A 25,945-nucleotide genomic window follows, 5' to 3' on the forward strand; every position below is an offset into this window, starting at 1 on the left:
ATAACAGGAAAATCTTTTTTATTTTGTTTTTGTTTATCAAGACACATCTCACTTGTAAATGAGATCTTGGATCTCAATGAGAGAAGCAGGATATTTAGCTCATCTAGTTTACAGGTGATCCTATTCAGGATCTCTAATTCCGGCCATGCATTCTAGAGCTGTTCTCCGTGGTTCACATCAAAATCACTCATAGGATCGACTGTGAACTAGGTCTTGCTGACTCTGCAAAGCCTAAAAATCCAACTGGAAACAAACTTCACAGTGGTTGAGAATACACTGTTCCTCAACAAACGCTGCGCAATATGCAGAGATAAATCAATGGTGCTGAAACAGAGGAGCCTTCCCTCTCGTTTCAAAGTAGTGAAGCTGTTTTTTTTGTACAGATCAGTTATCAGCTGCTCTCTCTGTAGGCAGCACAGCTGTTTGAAATCACTCCAGTAACAGATCTGCCAACTCGGATTATGTAGTCATATTTAATAACAAATATGATTTTTTTTTTTTTATATATATATATCTGAGGATCGAAAAACATGAACATGTGTGTAGGATCTAGGAATGGTGGAGTTTCAGGGACATCTTCCATCACAAAGGGGCTTGTTTAGTAAACCATGCTCCACCTGCTTTACCATTGAAACTCTCCTGCAGGTCAAATATCAGCCTGCATGCATCATGCAGAGGATTGCATCAATCTAACAATAGGTCACCAACTTCTAAAACAATTTTCAAACCTCACTTCGGAAAGGTTTTTTTGGGGGGATTTAACAAGACCATTAAAAGGCATTCCTGTTCCTACGATTTGATCCAACACAAGAAGACGTCATTTAATCAGAGGAGGGCTCATTTGGTCCTACTGCAGAACTTACTTTGTCTGAGAACCACAGCAGGTTGGATTCATTGTAATGAGTGAACATCCCATAGACCGGATCCAGAAGCTCCTTCAGCAGCAGCAGGAAGAACTCTTTAGTGACGCCGCCTGCATCCACGGCCTCCTCGCCATCAAAGATCACCTGGAGGGAAACAGAACCATGGATGATCCTGAAGGTCGGACATTGGGAGGGGCTCCTACAGATGGTTCAAATCTGAACTTTAAGACTTATTATTATTCACTTATATATAACTTTTTGCAGTAAAAACAGCAACAAATAAAAAAAACATCATAATGAAAAGATTCTTCTCAAAATAAAACTGTTTGAGTCAATACAGATTAAAGTTGATCAAAAGCCCAAATTCAAAGTCTCACATAATCTGGACCTTGTTGAAGAGGTTGTAACCGTGGTGACCAATACCCGCATGATGTTTTTGATCAATATGAACACTGACCACGCTACATGATGCAGGTTCTCCCCGCTGGGTCGGAACATCCTGTCTGTTGGAGGTACCAGCTTGCTGTCTAGTAGCGTCCAGTGCGCTTTAAACATAATGTGGTTCAGCTGCTATCTAAGAAAAATTTTGGGCCCAAAAAGCTGGTTTAGATCTAGACTGGCCAACAAACGGGCCTGATTAGAACCCCATAGAGAATCTATAGCTTGTTGTTGAGATGAGACACCAGAACCAGCAAGGCCAATGACCTGAAAGCAGCTATCAAAGCAACCTGGGCTTCCAACAGAACCACAGGCAGGAAAATATCTGCAACTTTCCAAAAGAGTTAAAAAACAATCCCCTGTTGATTGTTTTTTTTAACTCTTTTGGAATGGCTATGACCTGGATGACTCAGAATCTTCACCAGCATCTGAAACTTTCTAACAGAACTCGAACATTTGAATATGGAACCTCATTTTGGGAATTTCAGGGATTATAACTGCTAAGGTCAAAACAAAATGTAACCAACAGCAGAATGACGATAAAAGCAACGTTGTAGAAAATTTGTATATCAAGGATTTCACAAACATAGTTACAGTATAGCCATTCAAAATTTCCCCACTTTCCTTGGCTGGTCCCCTACAATTTCTTTTTAAACATCAATCTTTGTACTAAAATATTCTTTCTGTCATGATTTGTAGACATTAAGATCTAAAAAAAAAAAGCGCCCTCTCTTGGTTAGACCCTGTAATTCAGTGAAAGGCTGGAGTCATAGTAGAAAAAAATATGCACCCCCAGGAGAAGGACGGGTTCACTCTAGTGGCTGGGAGTTGGCTGCCATTCGGCTGGCGTTGGACTGGGAAGGGCCATTTTGAATGGCTGCAACTGTAGGCAGACCAGAATAGATCCAGTTCTACCGTCTCTAGAGGTTCTACAGAACCCCTGAGGACTCTGCTCACCTTGAGTGGCTTCTTAAGGTCCACATCAGAGTACATGGTGAGCTCCCGCAGCGTGTCGCTGACTAAATGGTCCCTGCGCACATGGAGCACCAGATATGGGTTTCTAGCCAGGTGGGGCTCCAGCGTGAGCAGCATAAAGACGTTGTGAAGGTTTGCACCGCTGACTGCCATCTTAGCAGCGATGACAAAGAAAGAGACAAATTATCAAGATGACATATTGGACATTTATTAAAACAAATCCCCACTTCACTAAAGTTTATGTATTTAATTCCAGATTTTATTCATTCATTTTCTGGGGAGACAGACATCTTTACCCTGATCGGCTGGTTACCTGCATCTGCAGTTCAGCGTCTGTTTGCAGCATCGTCGTCTTGGCTTGGGCATTCAGGATGAACGGGAAGGCACAGAGGTTCACTGAGGCAGAGTCTTTCTGCTGGTTCACAACAATTAAGGCCTTAAAAACCCAGCAGTACAAACACTCACTGAAGATGTTTCAGATTCAAGGTCTAATTACCTGCGAGGGGGATGAGCCCATTTTCTGTGTTTCAAAACAAGAGGCAGAAATCGAGAAAGAGAAATCAGCCAACGATAATGAAAATCCTGCTCTTTTCAGTGCAGGGGTTGGGAATCATGCAAGATGAGGAATTAGTGACGAACAACAAAAATAAACACCCCACTCACAATCTCAGCTTTTCTCAGAAACCATTTGAGGTAGTCTCCCTGGATGTCCACCAGACTGGTGATATCAGGAATATAAAAGCGACTGTATTCCACGTGGTTAGCCTTTAGGTTCACCTGGTGACACAAAACAAGCCTGTATTTGCAAGAGTGGAAATGTCAGAGCAGAGCCATGCTAGAATAGAACCATGAATGGATCCAGAGTCTGGTCCAGATTATTTCCATTATCGATTAAAGAGCAAATTACAGGTTACATTTTTGACAAAATGCAAACTAATGGATAATATCTGAAAAGTCCATTTAGGATTTAAAGTGTTTTGGCCACATAATGAAGTACATTTACCAATAAAAGTGACAATTATCAGCATTGTTTCTGTAAGCTGCTTTTGTTTTTCCACAAATGTTGCGTCATTTGACGTCACGCTGAGAAGTCAAATAGTTGGCGCTGCTTCAGCACCAACTATTTGACTCCACTATTTGTGGAGTAGGTAGTTATCAGGTAGAGCGGACATGACATTGAGCTTGGTAGAGGTTTGAGATTGTGTCTAAATGCTGAAAGATTGAGAATTTATTAAAACTTGTTCCCTCAGAGGGACTAAGATACCAGCGCTGTTCCCCCTGATGCAATTCTTACAGGAGCAGGAGAGTCAGTAAACAGGAGATTTACAACACACTTGCATTTTGAGCTCAAAACTTCTCGACCTACTTGCCATGTCAATGTGTATCAGCGTACTTCAGTGTGCTTCACCATATTTCAGCGTGCTCGTAACTTATGCAAAACTGAACAAAACTTATCCGATGTATGCCAGCGTTTTTGCCAGATTTTACATACGTCAGGCATACGCTGGCTAAATCATCAAGGTGTGACAGGGGATTGAGTTACTGGCAGCAGCCGATGAGTCTAGATACCTTGTGGAGTTTCTCGAGCAGCCGCAATGTGGCCAGGAAATAGTTCTCGTAGAAGATGGGTACCATGATCGTCTTGCCGCCAGTCAGCATGAACACAACAATGCTTTTGTACATGTCAACCATTCTGGTGAAGAAGCTGTCATCCATAAAGCACCACCAGTTATCTTTCAGAGAAGAGAGGATTCAAGACAAAAAGGAAAACTTCAACTTTGGCTGTTGAATTTGTTTAAAAAAACAAAATTAACATATTACCTGAAAGAAATTTTGCATTATTAGTGTTCATTGAAATATAATACCCAATACTTTGCTGGGATTGGTGTCTAGTCGGAGAATGGCCATCGCCAGGGGAATAGTGAGTCGGATGTAGTTGTTGGAGTCCTGCAAGGCGGGGTACTCGGACAAGATGAGGAAGATCCTCATGGCTTCGACATCAGGTGGCGAGCGTGGCAGCTGGGGAATTAATAGGCTTTGGAAACTCTTGGTGGCCTAAAAAACATGTAGTTGTTCAGGTGGTTAATTAATTTAAAGGTTATTACAGAGGGAGGACTTCGTTATAGTAGATGGTAGATGGACAGCAGGGCTGTGGTACAAGACTTGAGACGAGATGGACTGCAGCCTCGTTACAAATTCATGTTGCAGTAATGTTTCAGCTTTATTACCTGCTCCAGCAGTCCAGAGAAGGCTGGTGTGCTGAGAACCTGGAACAGCATTCTGACAGAGTTCAGATCAATACCCGGGATCTTTGGGTTGGTTCTGAAGTGAGCATCATCACTGAGAAAACAAAAACATAAGCATATAGAGCTGGTATTATTGGGATTATAATGAGCAAATTGTTATGGTTCACATTTAGGAGCAAATCTAAAACGAAAAAAACTTTTGTCAAATCTTAGACAGGAAGACTGCTTATAATTTACCAGTACAGTTCATTTAATGCTCCTCCAGTTTGACTTTCTGTTTCACACAACCAAAAGAAAACACCTCAGCCAAGACCCTCTGGATAATCAGGAGATATTTACAGTCCAAACCTTCTAAACCTTGGTAGAGCAAAGGTTGGGTTTAGCCCCAACACATCAGATGTCATCCTGTTGAGACCAAACACATAAGCGGGTCCAACAATAAACCAGTAGCAACATAATGAGTCTCTATGTTTATCTATCAAACACCAGCTGTTCAGCTGCCAAATATGACCCAACGTTCATCACAGGACTACTTTTTAAAAAGGACAAGGTCATTCAAGTTAAGATCAGATGAATAAATCACTGCTTCACCCAAATTATGGATTCAAACATTTCTACAAATGAAAGCAAAGAAATTGGGGAAAAAATAAACTTCAATAAACTCAAATAAAATTTTTAGCCACTAATGACCAACGTTTAAGGAATGAGGAAGGATCTGTGCTAACGCTCCATGGAGCACCAAAGGGGAACAGAAACCTTCAACTGATAATGCCGATTAGGTCAATAAATGTAGATATTCTTCAGCTTTCATACGGAATTGATGTCAACCAACATATTTATTTTGATTCTACTGCTTTGATTTAATAACAGAAAGGGTAATAGTTATCGTTTAAAACATACCATCTGTGAGACATAACGTCTGAGTGAAAAAGAAATGCTTAAGATGGTCAATAAAGAGATGAGTTACATCATTTTGGTTTGACCTGAAATCCAAACTCAGCTTGATCAGGGTCTAACCAACCGAACTTCTAAAAGGAGATTTCTGCAAATGTTAAACTAATTCAACAGCTTTAATGCTGCATCAGTGTAAAGCTAATATGATGAGGCTGAACTTCTGATCATGTTAAATGACACATTCTGAGAAAATTAATCTACTCTTCTGAATACTCCAAACTGAACTTTTCAAAGGCGCCTGATGCATCAACTGCAGAAGACAGACAAACAGTGAAAACACGCTCATCTAGGGACACATCATTTTGTCCATTAAATAAAGACTTTCTGCTTTCACACACCTTTATCGTTTATTAACCTCTCTAGAGAGAAACCTGATCATCCCTGCAGGTTTCGGCTTCTAACACCTCCAAATGTCTGTTTTCCACCCTGCTGACATTTTTAGCTGTTTTCCAGGTAATGATAAGCATCTGCTGATGGGTCAGCCTTACAGCAGCCTAACCTTCGCATAGGTTCAAAGAGAGCTTATAGCACAGGTTGTTCACACTAAGTTGGATAACATCTGATTTCCACTAAAACTTTGCTGAATAAGGTTCTGTAACCATAGTAATAGTATGCAGCCTGCATAGTTATGGAGGTGAAAGAGGAAGCTGTTCATAGTTTCACAAAACAACATGAACATATACAGGTGCTGGTCATAAAATTAGAATATCATGAAAAAGTAGATTGATTTCAGTAATTCCATTTAAAAAGTGAAACTTGTATATTATATTCATACATTACATACAAACTCATATATTTCAGATGTTTATTTTGTTTAATTTTGATGATTACAAATGACAACAAATGAAAATCTCAAATTCATCATATCAGAAAATTAGAATATTACTGAAGACCAATAAAAACAAAGGATTTATAGAAATGTTGGCCAACTGAAAAGTATGAACATGAAAAGTATGAGCATGTACAGCACTCAGTATTTAGTTGGGCCTCCTTTGGCCTGTATTACTGCAGCAATGCGGCGTGGCATGGAGTCGATCAGTCTGTGGCACTGCTCAGGTGTTATGATAGCCCAGGTTGCTCTAATAGTGGCTTTTAGCTCTTCTGAATTGTTGGGTCTGGTGTATTGCATCTTCTTCTTCACAATACCCCATAGATTTTCTATGGGGTTAAGGTCAGGAGAGTTTGCTGGCCAATTAAGAACAGGGATACCATGGTCCTTCAACCAGGTACTGGTAGCTTTGGCACTGTGTGCAGGTGCCAAGTCCTGTTGGAAAATGAAATCTGCATCTCCAAAAAGTTGGTCAGCTGCAGGAAGCATGAAGTGCTCTAAAACTTCCTGGTATGTGGCTGTGTTGACCCTGGACATCAGAAAACACAATGGACCAACACCAGCAGATGACATGGCACCCCAAACCATCACTGACTGTGGAAACTTTACACTGGACTTCAAGCAACGTGGATGAAGTGCCTCTCTTCTTTTCCTCCAGACTCTGGGACCTTGATTTCCAAAGGAAATGCAAAATTTACTTTCATCAGAGAACATGACTTTGGACCACTCACCAGCAGTCCAGTCCTGTTTCTCTTTAGCCCAGGCAAGACGCTTCTGACGCTGTCTGTGGTTCAAGAGTGGCTTGACACAAGGAATGCGACAGCAGAAACCCATGTCTTTCATACGTCTGTGTGTGGTGGTTCTTGAAGCACTCACTCCAGCTGCAGTCCACTCTTTGTGAATCTCCCCCACATTTTTGAATGGGTTTTGTTTCACAATCCTCTCCAGGGTGCGGTTATCTCTCTTGCTTGTACACTTTTTTCGACCACATCTTTTCCTTCCCTTCGCCTCTCTATTAATGTGCTTGGACACTGAGCTCTGTGAACAGCCAGCCTCTTTAGCGATGACCTTTTGTGTCTTGCCCTCCTTGTGCAAGGTGTCGATGGTCGTCTTTTGGACAACTGTCAAGTCAGCAGTCTTCCCCATGATTGTGTAGCCTATAGAACTAGACTGAAAGACCATTTAAAGGCTTTTGCAGGTGGTTTGAGTTAATTAGCTGATTAGAGTGTGGCACCAGGGGCCATCAATGTTGAACCTTTTCACAATATTCTAATTTTCTGATATGATGAATTTGAGATTTTCATTTGTTGTCATTTGTAATCATCAAAATTAAACAAAATAAACATCTGAAATATATGAGTTTGTATGTAATGTATGAATATAATATACAAGTTTCACTTTTTAAATGGAATTACTGAAATCAATCTACTTTTTCATGATATTCTAATTTTATGACCAGCACCTGTATGGCCTCCAGGATTACAGGACTTCCTCCGTTCCTAGATCCTTTGCATATCTCCCTCATTCTGCTACAAATGCAGGGTTCACTAGTTCATTACAGAGAGAAACAAACAACCAGCCAGCCAACCAAGCAGACAAGCAGCCAGCCAACCAAACACCCCGCCAACCAGCCAAAAAACAACCAACCAGCTAACCAAACAACTAGCCAACAAATAGACAACCAACAAGCCCAGCAAAAAGCAAGCCAACCAATCAGCCAGCCAGCCAGCCAGTAAACCAAATAACCAGGCAACCAACCAGCAAACCCATAAACTAACCTAGCAGATGTACTTCTGGACTGCTGGATTTGCAGAGACAAGCAAACATGCAGAGGAACCCAGGACCTCTTAGCAGCAAGGCTCTTTGTTGTTTAACTGGCATATAGCATGGTCCCACAACATAAACATTTTGACAAATTTTTATTTAATTTACTAAACTCACTTATGTTCAGGTATAGGAACTATTATTACTGGCCTTGATTTATTTCTGTGCTAACCAACCATTGTTAAAAAGATGATATGCCAGATTTTATTTGCGTTGGCCAACACCTGCATATACAGTATGTGGCTTATGGTAACTAAAACCTAACCTAACTCGTATTCACCTGTGGAATGGGCTAATCTGAAATGGTGGGCTTACCTGTTGCTATGGTGACGTCTGTGTTAATTGATGACAGTCATTAACTTGCTAAACTGTGTGTGTTTACACCACCATAAGCCACGCCAATTAAAGTTAGCATTCTCACCAACCATGGTACAATGAGCATAAGCCTCTGAGCGCCACCTGGTGGGGCAGTGGGATACTCCGACCACCAGTACAATAATAACAATAATGTGACCTATAAATATGTATCCAGAAATCTTTTAAATCATAAGTTGCTCTTATGCAGCCTAGAAACATCTGAAAACTAACTGAGAGACTTAAAGAGTGAAAACAGTGAAGCAGAGCTGCATCACATGCAAAACAGCAGATCTGCTCGGGTCCTGTGCATGTCAGTGACATATCACTATATGATTGGCTAAAGGTTGCCATGTGAGGTAAGCGTTTACGTTGCCCGCACAAGGATAATAACATAATGTAGCATGTCTGTGCAGAGTTGAAAGCATCTGTAATGTTAGTGTGGCTAATGACTGAAAAAGTTTTACCTGGTTGGTAATAAAACTGAAAAAAATATGTTTTTGGTTAACTAAATGTAAGATCATTACTTAAAGGGGAGAGCTGGGAAAGGCTGTGGCTAGCTGTGCTTAGTAGCTAACAGGTTAGCCCCTTTGAGCTTGGTCAGTTAGCCAAATTAAACTACACGGCTTTTAACTTCAAGTAATAACTGTTGTTTTCTTTGTCTAAAATGTTCAAAGTAATTTGTTAAGATGTCACATTTGTGCTCTGCTGTCCTCAGCTCCAATAAAAGCTAGAATTGAAAGGGGAGTGTACGATTCAATCATTCAAGATTAGAAACAGATCAGTACCAGATGTTGGTCAATAAGCATAGCAAACTTATTCTCATCCCTGAGAAGAAGTTCATTTACCTTTGGTCCAGGAAGCTGGCGTTCCAACACGCTGTCGAGGAGAGCTGAATCACAATGTCACTGCAGGACAGAGCAAACATTGCTGGTTAAAAAAAAACTGAACATTCAGTGAGATCAGCAAGAAATATTTGATTTGGGTTAGGGCTGAAAAATTAATCGGATTAATCGTGATTAATCAACAATGAAATAAACGTCAACAAATTTAGTAATCCATTAATCGTTAAACGGTGTACAGAGACTTTATAACACGCCTTTAACTGACAGAGCGACCCACTTAGAGCAGTAATTATATTAAAATTGTAAAAAAAAAAAAAAAAAAGTAAAATTTTGCATTTGAAATAAAAACTTTTTCGTCTGTCAGCACGTTCAATCCAGAACACCTAAAGTGGAAACATCTCATTGTCACCTTGTTTAATTTGGGAAAAAATATTCTTTAAGGAACCTTTGGTTATCCGATTATTAATCGAAAAAATTATCAACAGATTAATCGATTTGCAAAATAATCATTAGTTGCAGCCTTAATTTGGATCCAGAGTAAGTCATTCTAAGAAAACAGAAAAACTTATTTTTAAATGATTTGGTCCTTTGGTGTATGCCTCTACTAGCTTAGCATACAGCTAAAGCTCAGACTAAATCCCAGTCCAATCTTCACCTCAGAGCCCCAGTCAAGACTTCTTAACGCCTAAAGACTGCAACCTGGAGACGATCCCTGACTCAACAATCCTGAATGAAATTCCCAGGTTGCTTCCCCAGCATGGTGCAAAGAGACATCAGCTGATATTTCCTGACCCCAGACCAGCGCAGGTTCTGTCTTAGGGAAGATACGCCCTAATGAGCCTCTCTGGAACGGGTTTGTTTCCAACTGTTTTTCTCAAAGTTCCTGTCCAACTTCCCCTTGAGAGCGAGCAGCAGCCCTATCCCTGCAGAAGGCACCCCGCAGTATGATGCTGTTACCGCCGTGTTTCACAGAGGGGATGGTGAGTTTCATACGTTGCACAGTTAGATTTGTGTCATCAGACCAAGATTCAAGAGGGACTACAAATGTTTTCAAACAAAGAAGGGTTAACTCTGAACTTATAGAATAGCAGCTGAAAATACCTTAGGAAAAAAATATCCCCCTGGCAAAAAGGTGAAGCTCCAACTAGGAAGACAACATGTCCTGGGCCAAAGAAAAGAGCCTGAACAACCAGTTTACAAGTCTTCCTGAATAGCTGTTTTTAATCTCCTATAAAGTAATGAGGTCTGACTTACTTTGCCACACTAGAGTCTGTGTTGTACATCAGTTTTAATCTCCACGAATTTAACTGTTCATAGTTGATGGGGGAGAGGCTTTTACTAACATTAACCACTCTGAAGTCCTCTGAGACAGCAGAACTCTGTGGAAATACAACAAGAAGAAACACTTTAAATCAAAAAGTCATTTCCTTTAAGCATCCAAAGCATGAAACTATCCCTGCTGATTCTCTTTGTGAAGACGAACCATGCAGGTATGAAAAGTTGGTGATCAATTTCTCAAATGAAAAGCTTCAGCTTAAACATTACTGCCTCCTGGTGGCAAAACACTGAATTCGTCACTGTTTGGTGGGAAGGTCGCTATTACTCTGTGGATGGAAGGTCTTTGACATTTCACAGCAAATTAGATCCATTACAGAAGGCGTGACTAAATATTAACCAGATCCCACCTTCACTGTTTTCAAATTTCTTGTTATTAAAAAGTTATTATTTTGTTAATTCTTCTTTCTAGATGGTTAAATATTGATTTTAGTTGCATTTTTTTTTGTATGTTTTGCAGTTTGGATACTCTTTTTTGGTAAATAGATTCTTCTGGTCAATTAGTGGCTGTTGGACCGCCTATAAATACGCTGGGTTCTTATCTGGGAGCGTCTCCACCCTTATGCTCGCTCATTCAAATCCACAACGCTGCAGCCGTCACCTCTGACCTGCCATGCAGTATTTTTGTCAGCCTTTGTTTGGATGCTGTTTTCGTTGTGATTTCGGCCTGGTGGGACCGGTTGTCCTGTTTTCGATTTTTTATTTCTCTTTAGTAGTTTATATTAGCTATAGTCCGGTACCAGTAGGGGATTCGACGGCCCTGTATAGGGTTGGCCACCTGCTGTACTGTTTTGTTATTTTTGATCGGCTCACCAGGTCCAATTTTCTGTTAATACTTTGGGGGGGGAGACAAAAAAAAATGAAAAGATTTTATCTATAAACCGATCAAAGTTCTGTCTAACAGGGCTGGAATTGAATGAAATCATCATAAAACAGAAGCATGACCATGTTGGAACAGCAAATAAAAGAAGAAAAAAAAACATTGGACTTTAACATTTTACTAAAGAAAACTTTGAAGACAATATTTCACAAGACATCCATTGGAAGAAAGAAGAACTTAAAATACATACCTGCTCATTGGAATATAACAAGAAACTATGATCTCCTCCACAGATGATTTTTAGAACAATGCAGTTCTTTGAGTCCCCTAAAGACAAAGAAAAAAATAATTAAAACATGTAAAAAAAAATTCTCTACTATAAATATATTGCATGTAGCTAAAAAGCCTAAATCTGTTTTCTTTCAATCACATTGGACTCTATTGAGACTGAAAGAAAGAAACAAGGTAATACTGTGTTAATAATAAAAGACAATTTTTTTAAATTAAATTCAGTTCATTTCTATTTCACTGATTCATTACACATAATCTCAAGACTCTTTACAGAGACAAACTAGATCATACAGTCTTATTGGTTCAAAGTTTCTGTCAAGGAAAACCAGTTAATTGCATCCAGTCATTGGCTTGCAAGACATGCTGCTCCTGGGTGACCCTGCGACAACAAATTTTATTTGCAATTAGTTGCCGAGCCTTCAGCAAACCTTTAAACCAAGCATGCATGTAGCAACAGTGGAGAGGAAAACTCCCCTTGAGCAGAATGAAACCTCCATGAGAACCAGAACTAGGCTCACTGTGAGCGGCCTTCTGCCAAGGACAGAATGGGGTACAAGGAGACAGAAGCAGACATATAGAAAAAAAAGAGGATGAAAGAGAGCAAATACAGTTAGTCACAGTAAAGCTTAGTTTATGCTTAACGTGTTCAAGAGATCCACAAAGCCAAATTACGTCATTTTGGGCTTAAACGCTCGGAGCACCTAGGAAAAATCTGTAACTATGCGGACGGATCGATGCGGAAAACATGGCACAGCTCTTCTCAAATTTAAATATTTAGAAACGTCTTGTGATTTAGCCCATAAATATCACCACAATCAACACATTATGGTAAAAACTTCAGGAAAGACATGGCTGTTGCTCTCGTACAGCATAAAGAGGCTTTGATAAAGTCGTAAACAGCTGAGTTTCCTTCCTCCTGTAGTGTGATGTTGTCAGCTTTTTCTTTCTGCTGAACAAACATCCTGATCAAAAATAAAACCAAGATTTTTTTATTTATTATCCGAGATCAACTTAATCCCAACCAAATGAAGCACCTGACTAAACAGCTTCTTTCTCAGAGACGCTGGTACAAAGATAATAACTTTCAGAAGCAGAAAGTCAAGAAAGTAATGTATGTAATGGGTTAAGTTTCATCTGGATTTATAGACAAATATAGCTGAGTCTCATGCTGACAGTTCAAACCAAGTGGGAGCATATATAGATATATTATATATATATTGAATTTATGAATTAAAAAAAACAGTTTTCCTGTAAATCCACATAGTACAGCTATTTTACAGGTTGAGATGGAAAAAATATCAATCTCAGCTGCATGTCTGCTCATTTTCATATTAGGTCAAGAACATGGAAAAAAATGTTTTTCTTGTACTCGTAGTCTTCCTCTTATCCAAACGTCCCTTTCAACAGACACTTCCTCTAGCTCTGCTGGGGGAAGCCTGAGGGGCTCCAAGGCCATCTGAGAGAAATAAGCTTGATTTATGCTTGACAAGTGTATGTTCTGCACAGAGAATGAGACCTTCAGACACATCTTGTGCAGCTTTTATACTTTGTGCAGCTAATAATGTGCCCGGGCCTCAGGAGAGAGTGTTCAGCACAAACCAGGAGGTTATGATTGTAAACTACATGAGGAAGTAGAAAACACAGCCATCATTAAAGCCTCTTTATTTCATCCGAGAAATTGTCACGGACCACAGTGATACTTGTGCGCTAAAACACATGATGTTTCTGGAAGTTTATATTTGCCAGTCGTCCCTGGTAGAAGCCGTCGCTTGTTCTCCATCTTTTTCCTCAAGGAGCTGTCCATGAAGCAGGGTGAAGAAAATATAATGACATAACCACACGGACGTGTCAAGCAAGTATCTGGCTTTAGTCCCCCCATGGTGTCTTGGGACCTGGGACACCTCAGAGGGAGGCGTCCAGAGGGTATCAGGTACAGAAGTCTGATCCTCCTCAGCTGACTCCATTGGATATGGAGCAGAAGCGGCTGCACTCTGAGCCTCTCGCTGATGACTGAGTTGAGCGTCCAGTTTTCTTGCAGAGGAAGCTCATTTCAGATGCTTGGATAAGTTCTATTGGTAAGCAATGCACTCTTTGGGGCTTCTTATTTCCTCTCATAGTGGATGGTGTTTTCTGCGTTAGAATTTTATCATATGCTCCCACTTACCCTGAACTCAAAGAGTCCAGTTAGCTGATCGATATCACCTTTTCTGAAATCGAAAATCCTAAATATAACTGAGCGGGTAATCTGAATCAGGAGACCAGCAACAGGACAGAAACAGAAGAGAAGACCAAGTCTGGCAGACCAGATTGAAGGCATTAGCCACGTCAACACCAGCGAAAGTGAAAACAAACAGGTGTGAACCGTGGTAAAAACAGCTGCTGTCATATTAGATATTTTCCAGTCGCACCATTGAGCCCTGGCAGCTGAACTGTACCTCCAGTTAGCTTATTTCCATAGCAACCATCAATGAGCAATTAACAGCAGAGAACCAGGTACATTTGGTCCTCACCTCTTCTCTGCAGGTTTCCAGTAAGAAAAGCTGACTTGACAGGAAGTGGGCTTCTTGAGTCCCCCAGGGTTCCCGTCCCCAGTTGTCCATGGCTGTTGCAACCGAATGCATACACCACGCTGGACGATGGGACTAAGGCCAGAGTGTGGTGCCTGATAGAATAAAATAAATTACTTTCATTATTTAGAAAGATAATACGACCAGAGGGAACAGTGGAAAGTTAACTGTCTGATGCATCAAACTGTTCTAAATCTGGGCCCCGATAAAGATGGTTGTCCAAGTAATGCGTCTCACCTCAATGGTCTGCACTGTTTACAGCACTCCTAAGCACTCCTGCTGTGTCCGACTAATCATCTGTAAGACAAGCTACACGTGGACTAAATAGCCGGCTCCCCCCGTTAAACGAAAAACTAGAAAACCTCACAATGTTCACAGAAATAACTTGAATTTGACTATAGTAACAATAAATAAAAGATCTACAAAAATAAACAAATGACGTTCAGACCCTCAACAACTCTTTCACAGAAGGATTAAAAAAAAAAATAAAACGCCTCAATACCATGTGACCTCACATAACTGGCTTCACTCAGTCGTTAACCACCAAGTTAGTCGGCAGAATTGCTGCAGAAACAGCTGAATAAGATGGAATACAAAGAAGCATTTTGTTTTGTGAAGATGCAGTGGATATTTCATGTTGGTCCAACCATGGAGACAGGTTGGCAAAGTGCAACTTTGACCATATCTAAAAAAAAAAAAAAATCAGAAAGCAGTAAAGGAGGAGTGGAGTGCTGAATGTCAGTAAGCATGAGAGGGAAACATGAACCACAAGGATCAGCCTTTGAAAGTAGCAGGAAGTGCCACCTGCTAACTAAACCAACTAACTAACTGTTATTGTGATCGAGATTCCACTTCCTCCATCTGACTGTGCACGATTCCCCATTTATAGTCCATGTGCCATCACTAGATGAGTTTGCCTTCAAGTTTTACAAAAATAAAAGAGTCAAGCTGTGCGACTTTCAGCATTTTTCTCCCTCCTGTCATTGAGGCAGAGAGAGCTGCTGAGAATCCTCACGATTGGCTGCTCTGAGCAGCGTGTTGCTGCCAGCTATCACCTGGGGATCCTCATCAGCTCAAGGTCACATTTCAAACAGTTCAGCAGGAAGACTCCTTCCTGGTGAGAACTTTACCACCAAGCAGTACAATGTGACAGAGAAAAGATTCAATAAAATGCTTAACTGCCATATTGGATGTAGTTTGGCCGTGACATTTTTACATTCCTGCCTTTTAGGGGTTGATTCCAACAGACGCCATTTGGAGGATGTACCGTTCCCTGGCACACTTGCCAATAATATCAACATACTTTCTCTTTGGGGGAAACAGATGATGACGGTTGTCTAACATTTCCCTTCGCAACCAAAATGGCGCATGGAACAGTTTGGCTCCAAAGTGCTCTGTGTGTAATTTTTAAGGATGTGTGGGGGCTGTGCCTTAACACATTTTCGTGCCAGACAGAATGCGTTTTTTTGGCTTCGACACCTCTTGGCGCAGCATCCATGCAGAATTACCAAACCATGTACCGAGAAAATAACTACGCATACAGCTAAAAACTAATGTTCAACGATTTAAGTTCATCTAAGCCTCAGTTTACAGTTTGCTTGTTGTGGCTGGAAACTATGAGGTGCCCCCAGGGACATAAATCAGAATTAACTTGCATATACACATATTAAATTACACTCTTCCATATAATATACTGAAAACCTCACACAAACACTAGTAAAAAGCTCTCACATAAACTAGTGAAAACATTTACCTCTTATATAATCTACTCAAAAGCTCTCATACAAAGTAGTGAGAACTGTTCATATAAACTGGTGAAAAGCTTTACCTTTCATACACACTACTAGAAAGCTTTCATATACACTATTAAAAAGCTCTCATATACACTACTAGAACGCTCTCATATACACTATTAGAAAGCTCTCATATACACTATTAGAACGCTCTCATATACACTATTAGAACGCTCTCATATACACTATTAGAAAGCTCTCATAAACACTATTAGAACGCTCTCATATACACTATTAGAATGCTCTCATATACACTATTAGAACGCTCTCATAAACACTATTAGAACGCTCTCATATACACTATTAGAACGCTCTCATAAACACTATTAGAAAGCTCTCATATACACTATTAGAAAGCTCTCATAAACACTATTAGAACGCTCTCATATACACTATTAGAAAGCTCTCATATACACTATTAGAACGCTCTCATATACACTATTAGAACGCTCTCATAAACACTATTAGAACGCTCTCATATACACTATTAGAATGCTCTCATATACACTATTAGAACGCTCTCATAAACACTATTAGAACGCTCTCATATACACTATTAGAACGCTCTCATAAACACAATTAGAACGCTCTCATATACACTATTAGAACGCTCTCATATACACTATTAGAACGCTCTCATATACACTATTAGAACGCTCTCATATACACTATTAGAAAGCTCTCATAAACACTATTAGAACGCTCTCATATACACTATTAGAATGCTCTCATATACACTATTAGAACGCTCTCATAAACACTATTAGAACGCTCTCATATACACTATTAGAACGCTCTCATATACACTATTAGAAAGCTCTCATATACACTATTAGAAAGCTCTCATAAACACTATTAGAACGCTCTCATATACACTATTAGAAAGCTCTCATATACACTATTAGAACGCTCTCATATACACTATTAGAACGCTCTCATAAACACTATTAGAACGCTCTCATATACACTATTAGAATGCTCTCATATACACTATTAGAACGCTCTCATAAACACTATTAGAACGCTCTCATATACACTATTAGAACGCTCTCATAAACACAATTAGAACGCTCTCATATACACTATTAGAACGCTCTCATATACACTATTAGAACGCTCTCATATACACTACTAGAACGCTCTCATAAACACTATTAGAACGCTCTCATATACACTATTAGAATGCTCTCATATACACTATTAGAACGCTCTCATATACACTATTAGAAAGCTCTCATATACACTATTAGAAAGCTCTCATATACACTATTAGAAAGCTCTCATAAACACTATTAGAACGCTCTCATATACACTATTAGAAAGCTCTCATATACACTATTAGAACGCTCTCATATACACTATTAGAACGCTCTCATAAACACTATTAGAACGCTCTCATATACACTATTAGAACGCTCTCATAAACACTATTAGAACGCTCTCATATACACTATTAGAACGCTCTCCTAAACACTATTAGAACGCTCTCATAAACACTATTAGAACGCTCTCATATACACTATTAGAAAGCTCTCATACACACTATTAGAACGCTCTCATATACACTATTAGAACGCTCTCATAAACACTATTAGAACGCTCTCATAAACACTATTAGAACGCTCTCATATACACTATTAGAACGCTCTCATATACACTATTAGAACACTCTCATATACACTATTAGAAAGCTCTCATAAACACTATTAGAACGCTCTCATATACACTATTAGAACGCTCTCATATACACTATTAGAAAGCTCTCATAAACACTATTAGAAAGCTCTCATATACACTATTAGAAAGCTCTCATATACACTACTAGAACGCTCTCATAAACACTATTAGAACGCTCTCATAAACACTATTAGAACGCTCTCATAAACACTATTAGAACGCTCTCATAAACACTATTAGAACGCTCTCATAAACACTATTAGAAAGCTCTCATACACACTATTAGAACGCTCTCATATACACTATTAGAACGCTCTCATAAACACTATTAGAACGCTCTCATACGCTATTAGAACGCTCTCATAAACACTATTAGAACGCTCTCATATACACCATTAGAAAGCTCTCATATACACTATTAGAACGCTCTCATATACACTATTAGAACGCTCTCATATACACTATTAGAACGCTCTCATATACACTATTAGAACGCTCTCATAAACACTATTAGAACGCTCTCATATACACTATTAGAAAGCTCTCATACACACTACTGAAAAGCTATTAGCGGATTTCAGTTGAAACGGAAGGTGTTTCAGTGAAACAGGAAGGACCGTCATTACACCGGAAGTTGTTTTAAACGGAGGTCATTCTGGCTAGCTCCGTACATTTTGTGCTATCTCCGGCCGAAATTGTATCAAATAAAATTTGTGATTCATGCTCAGCTATCCGCTAAACAACTCACAGAAGCATGGGCATTACTCAACTTTATTTTTTATGTTTTTGCTTCAACAGAGATCCTTTTCCGGTGTTGTGCGAAATTCTGTTCCCATGTGAAAATCTGTTCCACCTGTGTCGGGAGCGCGCCGCGCATTGCAGCCACATAAGCGGATCTGATCATTTCCCAGGCCTTTCGAATCATTTCTTGGTTAAATAAAAAGTCGTAAAATTATACAAGGTTGAGACATTTAGTTTAATCAGCCGCTGTTGTTTACAAAATTGTAAAATAAAAAAAATAAATGCGGGTTTCTTATGCTGTTTTGTGTTGTTATTTTAAACGCCAAGAGAATCAGTCTCTTTCCAAGTTTTTTCACTTCAGCCTGACAGAAATAAAAGTCAAGTCACCAAATACCAAATTTGTATTTATAATTTTTTATTACTGATATAAGATGATGGGAAGTGCCTGATAGCAGTTCCATAATATAGAAACAAATTAATTTAGCTGCAAATCTTAAACTGTGTTTATTCCTCTCTTCATCAACAACAAACCATCTGGATTCTGTGATATTTGAGCAATGTTTGCCTAAATTAAAGGAGGGGGACCATATATTTTAGCTTTCTAATAGTGTGTATGAAAGCTTTCCAGTAGTGTGTTTGAGAGCTTTCTAGTAGCGTGTATGAGAGCGTTCTAATAGTGTATATGAGAGCTTTCTAATAGTGTATATGAGAGCGTTCTAATAGTGTATATGAGAGCTTTCTAGTAGTGTATATGAGAGCTTTCTAATAGTGTATATGAGAGCGTTCTAATAGTGTATATGAGAGCTTTCTAGTAGTGTATATGAGAGCATTCTAATAGTGTATATGAGAGCGTTCTAATAGTGTATATGAGAGCTTTCTAGTAGTGTATATGAGAGCTTTCTAATAGTGTATATGAGAGCTTTCTAATAGTGTATATGAGAGCGTTCTAATAGTGTATATGAGAGCGTTCTAATAGTGTATATGAGAGCATTCTAGTAGTGTATATGAGAGCTTTCTAGTAGTGTTTATGAGAGCTTTCTAATAGTGTTTATGAGAGCGTTCTAATAGTGTTTATGAGAGCGTTCTAGTAGTGTATATGAGAGCGTTCTAATAGTGTATATGAGAGCGTTCTAATAGTGTTTATGAGAGCGTTCTAATAGTGTATATGAGAGCGTTCTAATAGTGTATATGAGAGCTTTCTAATAGTGTATATGAGAGCGTTCTAATAGTGTATATGAGAGCTTTCTAATAGTGTATATGAGAGCGTTCTAATAGTGTATATGAGAGCTTTCTAGTAGTGTATATGAGAGCTTTCTAATAGTGTATATGAGAGCGTTCTAATAGTGTATATGAGAGCTTTCTAGTAGTGTATATGAGAGCATTCTAATAGTGTATATGAGAGCGTTCTAATAGTGTATATGAGAGCTTTCTAGTAGTGTATATGAGAGCTTTCTAATAGTGTATATGAGAGCGTTCTAATAGTGTATATGAGAGCGTTCTAATAGTGTTTATGAGAGCGTTCTAATAGTGTATATGAGAGCGTTCTAATAGTGTATATGAGAGCGTTCTAATAGTGTATATGAGAGCGTTCTAATAGTGTATATGAGAGCTTTCTAATAGTGTATATGAGAGCGTTCTAATAGTGTATATGAGAGCATTCTAATAGTGTATATGAGAGCGTTCTAATAGTGTATATGAGAGCGTTCTAATAGTGTATATGAGAGCTTTCTAATAGTGTATATGAGAGTGTTCTAATAGTGTATATGAGAGCTTTCTAATAGTGTATATGAGAGCGTTCTAATAGTGTATATGAGAGCGTTCTAATAGTGTATATGAGAGCATTCTAGTAGTGTATATGAGAGCTTTCTAGTAGTGTTTATGAGAGCTTTCTAATAGTGTATATGAGAGCGTTCTAATAGTGTTTATGAGAGCGTTCTAGTAGTGTATATGAGAGCGTTCTAATAGTGTATATGAGAGCGTTCTAATAGTGTTTATGAGAGCGTTCTAATAGTGTTTATGAGAGCGTTCTAATAGTGTTTATGAGAGCGTTCTAATAGTGATTATGAGAGTGTTCTAGTGTATATGAGAGCTTTCTAATAGTGTATATGAGAGCGTTCTAATAGTGTATATGAGAGCGTTCTAATAGTGTATATGAGAGCTTTCTAATAGTGTATATGAGAGCTTTCTAATAGTGTATATGAGAGCGTTCTAATAGTGTATATGAGAGCGTTCTAATAGTGTATATGAGAGCGTTCTGATAGTGTATATGAGAGCTTTCTAATAGTGTATATGAGAGCTTTCTAATAGTGTATATGAGAGCTTTTTAATAGTGTATATGAAAGCTTACTAGTAGTGTGTATGAAAGGTAAAGCTTTTCACCAGTTTATATGAACAGTTCTCACTACTTTGTATGAGAGCTTTTGAGTAGATTATATAAGAGGTAAATGTTTTCACTAGTTTATGTGAGAGCTTTTTACTAGTGTTTGTGTGAGGTTTTCAGTATATTATATGGAAGAGTGTAATTTAATATGTGTATATGCAAGTTAATTCTGATTTATGTCCCTGGGGGCACCTCATAGGAAACAGCTTTTCACTAATAACTGTTGAAAACCTGATGCCATTTTAAAGCTGAGAGCACCTTCCACAGGCGATCTGGGAAACCTCAGTGCCCATTAACTCCAGCACTCGTCTTGGTAGGAGCTCGTTATTGCTGGCGCCGTGACCCAGCTGCCCCCGTGAGCCGTCCCCAAACGTAAACAGGCCTCCGTCCTACGACAGAAAAAAAAAGAACACAGTCAGGAGGGAGGGAGGGACGGACGGACGGACGGACGGACGGACGGACGGAAGGACGGAAGGAAGGAAGGAAGGAAGGAAGGAAGGAAGGAAGGAAGGAAGGAAGGAAGGAAGGAAGGAAGGAAGGAAGGAAGGAAGGAAGGAAGGAAGGAAGGAAGGAAGGAAGGAAGGAAGGAAGGAAGGAAGGAAGGAAGGAAGGAAGGAAGGAAGGAGTACCTTTGTGAGGGCTGCGGTGTGCTCATCTCCACAGCTGATATAAACAACTTTCTGGGACCTGAGGAATTTGATGTGACACGGTACGGCTCGATCTGCAGAGGGAAACAAAGAAGCTGATGTAGGATGAGGAGGACGCAGTGATGATGACCGAGTCTGTGGTTTCCTGACCAGAACCCTTCTTCCTCTACATCCACCATTTGGCTTAAAGGACAGGACTATCAGTTACCTGGAAATGATTGCTCTTTACCTTGTCTGTCATTAAGACCAAGCTGTCCCGCTCTGTTTTTGCCCCATCCAAAGACGGCTCCAGACAGGGAAAGGGCAAAACTGTGGTCACCCCCGGCGCTTATCTGGGCCAGAGGAATCCCTGCCAGAGACTTCAGAGGATGAGGCGTCAGCTTGCTGGGCTCTCCTTTACCCAGACCAAGCTGACCGTTAGTGTTCTGGCCCCAGGTGAACAGCTGACCATCTTAGGAAGCAAAACAAGAAGTTCATCAATGTACACATCCAAACGGCTAAAACATTAAAGTCAACCAACAGTATAAACTCTTCTTCTGTTGGACAGATAGATCTGTGTTTCACTATGAAATACCTTCAAATACATCAGTTAAAAGTCAAAAGGTTCTGCAACTGCAAAACAAGCCCAAAGAATCACCCCTGCTTAACTAGCTTCTAACACACAATCATTCAGGATGAAGATGGCCCTTAAGGTCACTTTACATTGCAAACATCATATTAAAGCAACGTTAAGATTAAACACAATCTTGATGAGTATACCCTATACTCCATTACTCATAAAATTTTTTTAAAGAAGTCTAAAATAGAGTTAAAATGGGGGAAATATCAACACCATGCTTTTCAAATCAGTGTGGGAGGTTTTGACTACACAGAGCAGGAAGAGGTAAAGATTCAAAGACAGGTTTGAGGTTTTTCTTCCCACCTCTGGAAAGTGCGATGCAGTGCTGATTCCCACACATTACTTGAGAAATGCTGTGGTCACAAAGCTGTTTGACCAACCTAAAACAAACAAGTAAGACAACAATTTATTTTCTTCAAAGTGAGAGCAAACAACTTAAAAAGATATCAGTGAAAACAATAAAAGCTACACTGGAAAAAAATCGAAATCTAGATAAGTCATTTTTTTCTTTAAATAAGTGCATTTGTTCTTGGATTGAGGAGTTAAAAGAGACATGTTGCCAATGGAACAAGACAATTTATATTTAAAATAAGAAAACATAATTGCATTGTCTTATTTCTAGATAGTTGTTTCCTGTGTAAAGTAAGCACATTAAAACATTTGACCACACAGACCTAGGGATGGGGATCGAAACCCGGTTCCATCAAGGACCCGGTTCCACTTTTTTCAAAACCCGAAAATCAATAACGTTTGGGCTTATCGATACCACTATCGAGTCTGGTCGTTTTTTTTTTTTTTCTCCCGGAGGTCCTGTAACATATTTGTGTGTCCCTCGAGTCGCGTCACAGCATTTAAATCTAATCAATCCAATCACTGCAGCATGTACACCAATGTTTTGGAATGAAATTGTAAGCAAACAGATATTAAAAGTAAAACAAGTGAAGTCTGGCACTTAACTTTGCTCGCGATTCGAGAATGGCTGAACGGAAAAGACTCCTCCTCCTCCTGCTGCTGCCGCCGCCCCACAGTCTGCCCGTCTTCATCATCCACTCAGAGTACCACTGGTAAGCGCACACAGACTTTGCAGCTTGTCCGGTCAGTTAAAAATATTAATTGTGAAATCCGTCTTGTAATAGGAAGCATACAAGCTAGTTAGCTTGAAAAGTAAATAAAGTTTCAGACGTGCTGCGTGATGATGTGTTCAGATTGGCTCAGTAAAACGACAATTAGGTTATCATGGTGCGTTCAAGTGTAACGTAAAGAAAACGGGAAATTTAGTTTTTGGCGAGAAACATGAGTAATACAGTTGTATATTGCTCTATATATAATTAAACTACTGATGCCAACATTTATTAAAAATTACATTTAATTTAAAATACAATTATTTATTTGTTAAATATTTTCCTAATCACTAAAACATGATGAAAAGTGACAGTAGACAATACATTAACCAACAATTGTGAAAATATATTCTAGTTAGTTTTATGTCATTTCGAAGTGGCCTATTACATTAGCCATGTTTAATGAAGGCTAGAAATGTTTTTGTTATGCTCACTTGTTAAGCAATAGAAGCAATACCAGTTCTGTTAAAAAAAAATTTGTTGCATCGTCTTTCCACCAAATAACAGAAAAGTACCGATAGTGGTATCGATAAAGACTCGGATCGATAAGGAGTATCGATAAAGGTATCGATATCAATAAATATTAACGATCCCCATCCCTACACAGACCACAAAACCTTAAATCAAAACAACAGCAAGGGATAAATAAGGCATTAATACCTCTAGGTGCAAAATAAAGAGCTTTCCTGTGGTCTAGCTCAGGTTCTGCAAAGGGTAAGTATCACCTAAGCTTTCTTTAGGCCGAGATACACTTGTGCCTATGGTTGACGTGCTGTGCACGAGCCCATAGAAGCGGCGTAAATGTTTATATTTGACGGGGATGTAGGTGCAGTACTCGCAAAAATCACAGAGGGGCAGCGGATGCAACAAAAAAAAAAAGAGAGAGAAAACAGTTCCCGCTGCTCAAAACGCGCTAAGGGACATTTTGCTGCGCCTTGACGCGCGTCAACCATTGACTTTGCATGTACACTCGCTGCGTCTGCTGCGTCCGGTGTGAACGTAGCATCAGACCATGATAAAGATGCCAGGGCTTGATGGAACAATATCTCAACATTTCTCTGAGAGCAACCAGAACCAGCCGTTTGGAAACAGGACTATCATCACAAAGTGTTGCTCCCACCACTGATCGATTGGTTGTCCTAAAGAACTGAGAGCTGTAAAAAAGTCTGACGGTCAGTCAGAGCCACATACCATCATCCTCATTAATGGGGGATTATAACGGACCCACACGTCTACTTCTATTCACAAGTCTAATGAGTAAAAATATTTTCTGTTTAATCTCTCAGTTTTTATTACAGCTTGTCAATTAATTTTTAGCTCATTGATTAATTCCGTTGACCTCATTTATCCATTACTTACATCCCTGAACTGATGGAAAAGCATCAGGCTTTTCAAGGTTAAATATATGACTGTGTATAAGTACATCTCTGCTTCTTCTGCTGATCACTGCGATGGGGTCAAAGGTCAGGTTTTCTTTAAGCATTGATCCACTGAATCAATAGAAGCAGGAGTGTTGTTCTAACAGATGTCCACCTGACCAACAGAAAAACGGGAATACAAAAACGTTTGACTTCTTGCTGTAGTGATAGGTTCATTTGTTAACCATACAATTAGTCTGAAGGTTTAACCCGTAACCGAAGTACCACATGGTCACCTTGGGATTCGAACGACCGCCTCCCTGGTCCCCAGGCCCAGCTGGCCCCCTTCGCCGGCTCCCCAGGCGAACACCTGACCCTGCTCGTTTATGGCCATGGAATGGGTCCGACCACATGACACCATCGTTATCTTCTGGGTATCAAGAGCGCCAACCAGCTCTGTGAGGAGAACAGAGTCAAACAGACCAAGTTGCTTAGAGTAGAAACTATGACAGTTTTTGTCTAAATGAAACATTTTCACCATAAAACTGATCAACATCTGTAAACATATTGCTTCAATTCTGTTTATTTTTATAGCTCTAATTCACATCACCTCATCTCAGGTCTCTTTATAGATCCAGATCAATTAGATCATCCATTTAGATTAAGCCTGACATACACTGTACAATATTTTTCTATCAATGCAAGCAGCTACAGTTCAAACTGTACGACTAAAGGGCAGATTAGACCTCTGCATCCGCACACATCTAATGTTGCTTTGGTCTGGTCGCGAACCAATTTTGCTGGTATGCTTCTGCACAGTCAGTCTGAAATTTTGTGGGAGTTTCAAGCAGTTTCCTGCCAAAGCGCAAGGGGAAACCTATTCGACAACTCGCGAGAACTTAGGCAGTGCAGGCGGGAGTGTTTATTTTCCAAAACAACAATGGCGCGTCTGCAAGATATCACGGTCACAGAGATGGATCTAGAGTTGCCAGACATCGAAGAGGAACAGGTTCTATTAATGGAGCGAACCTCCTCCATTAACCTTTTGTCGTAGTTGTCCATTGCAGTTGTTCCTCTGTTTTTATAAACGGCGCGCCCCGGCACCAAATCGAGAAGGACGACCACACAGGCAACCGGAAAGGCATACCAAGGACCAATCACAGCTGCTTTTTGTCTGCGCACTTCTGCTTGAGGTCGGATTTGCGGCGCATAGTCAGGTTTTCTTTTTCAGAACCTCTGCGTGGGGGGCGCATAGAGACAGATTTGAA

General features: G+C 39.6%; 1 protein-coding gene across 2 annotated transcripts in view; it reads right to left on the reverse strand.

Moving 5' to 3' along the window:
- Nucleotides 1–25,945, reverse strand: part of herc3 (HECT and RLD domain containing E3 ubiquitin protein ligase 3) — a 42,813-nt gene that overhangs the window by 12,121 nt on the left and 4,747 nt on the right. Inside the window, exons 2-18 of one of the 2 annotated variants that reach the window (XM_038271093.1) lie at nt 24,974–25,133; nt 22,502–22,578; nt 21,809–22,030; nt 21,562–21,653; nt 21,191–21,321; nt 14,285–14,436; nt 11,734–11,810; nt 10,583–10,707; nt 9,332–9,391; nt 4,505–4,616; nt 4,142–4,331; nt 3,846–4,009; nt 2,940–3,053; nt 2,773–2,796; nt 2,590–2,691; nt 2,259–2,429; nt 864–1,007 (exon numbers count right to left, since the gene is read on the reverse strand). In XM_038271093.1, coding sequence (XP_038127021.1) covers nt 864–1,007; nt 2,259–2,429; nt 2,590–2,691; nt 2,773–2,796; nt 2,940–3,053; nt 3,846–4,009; nt 4,142–4,331; nt 4,505–4,616; nt 9,332–9,391; nt 10,583–10,707; nt 11,734–11,810; nt 14,285–14,436; nt 21,191–21,321; nt 21,562–21,653; nt 21,809–22,030; nt 22,502–22,578; nt 24,974–25,133 — 2,117 coding nt within the window. The remainder of the gene's footprint in view (nt 1–863; nt 1,008–2,258; nt 2,430–2,589; nt 2,692–2,772; nt 2,797–2,939; nt 3,054–3,845; nt 4,010–4,141; nt 4,332–4,504; nt 4,617–9,331; nt 9,392–10,582; nt 10,708–11,733; nt 11,811–14,284; nt 14,437–21,190; nt 21,322–21,561; nt 21,654–21,808; nt 22,031–22,501; nt 22,579–24,973; nt 25,134–25,945) is intronic. The other variant, XM_038271094.1, reaches the window with a different exon arrangement.

Source organism: Cyprinodon tularosa, unplaced genomic scaffold (assembly GCF_016077235.1).
Source record: "Cyprinodon tularosa strain WSP-4 unplaced genomic scaffold, ASM1607723v1 ctg79, whole genome shotgun sequence".
Lineage (NCBI taxonomy): Eukaryota > Metazoa > Chordata > Actinopteri > Cyprinodontiformes > Cyprinodontidae > Cyprinodon > Cyprinodon tularosa.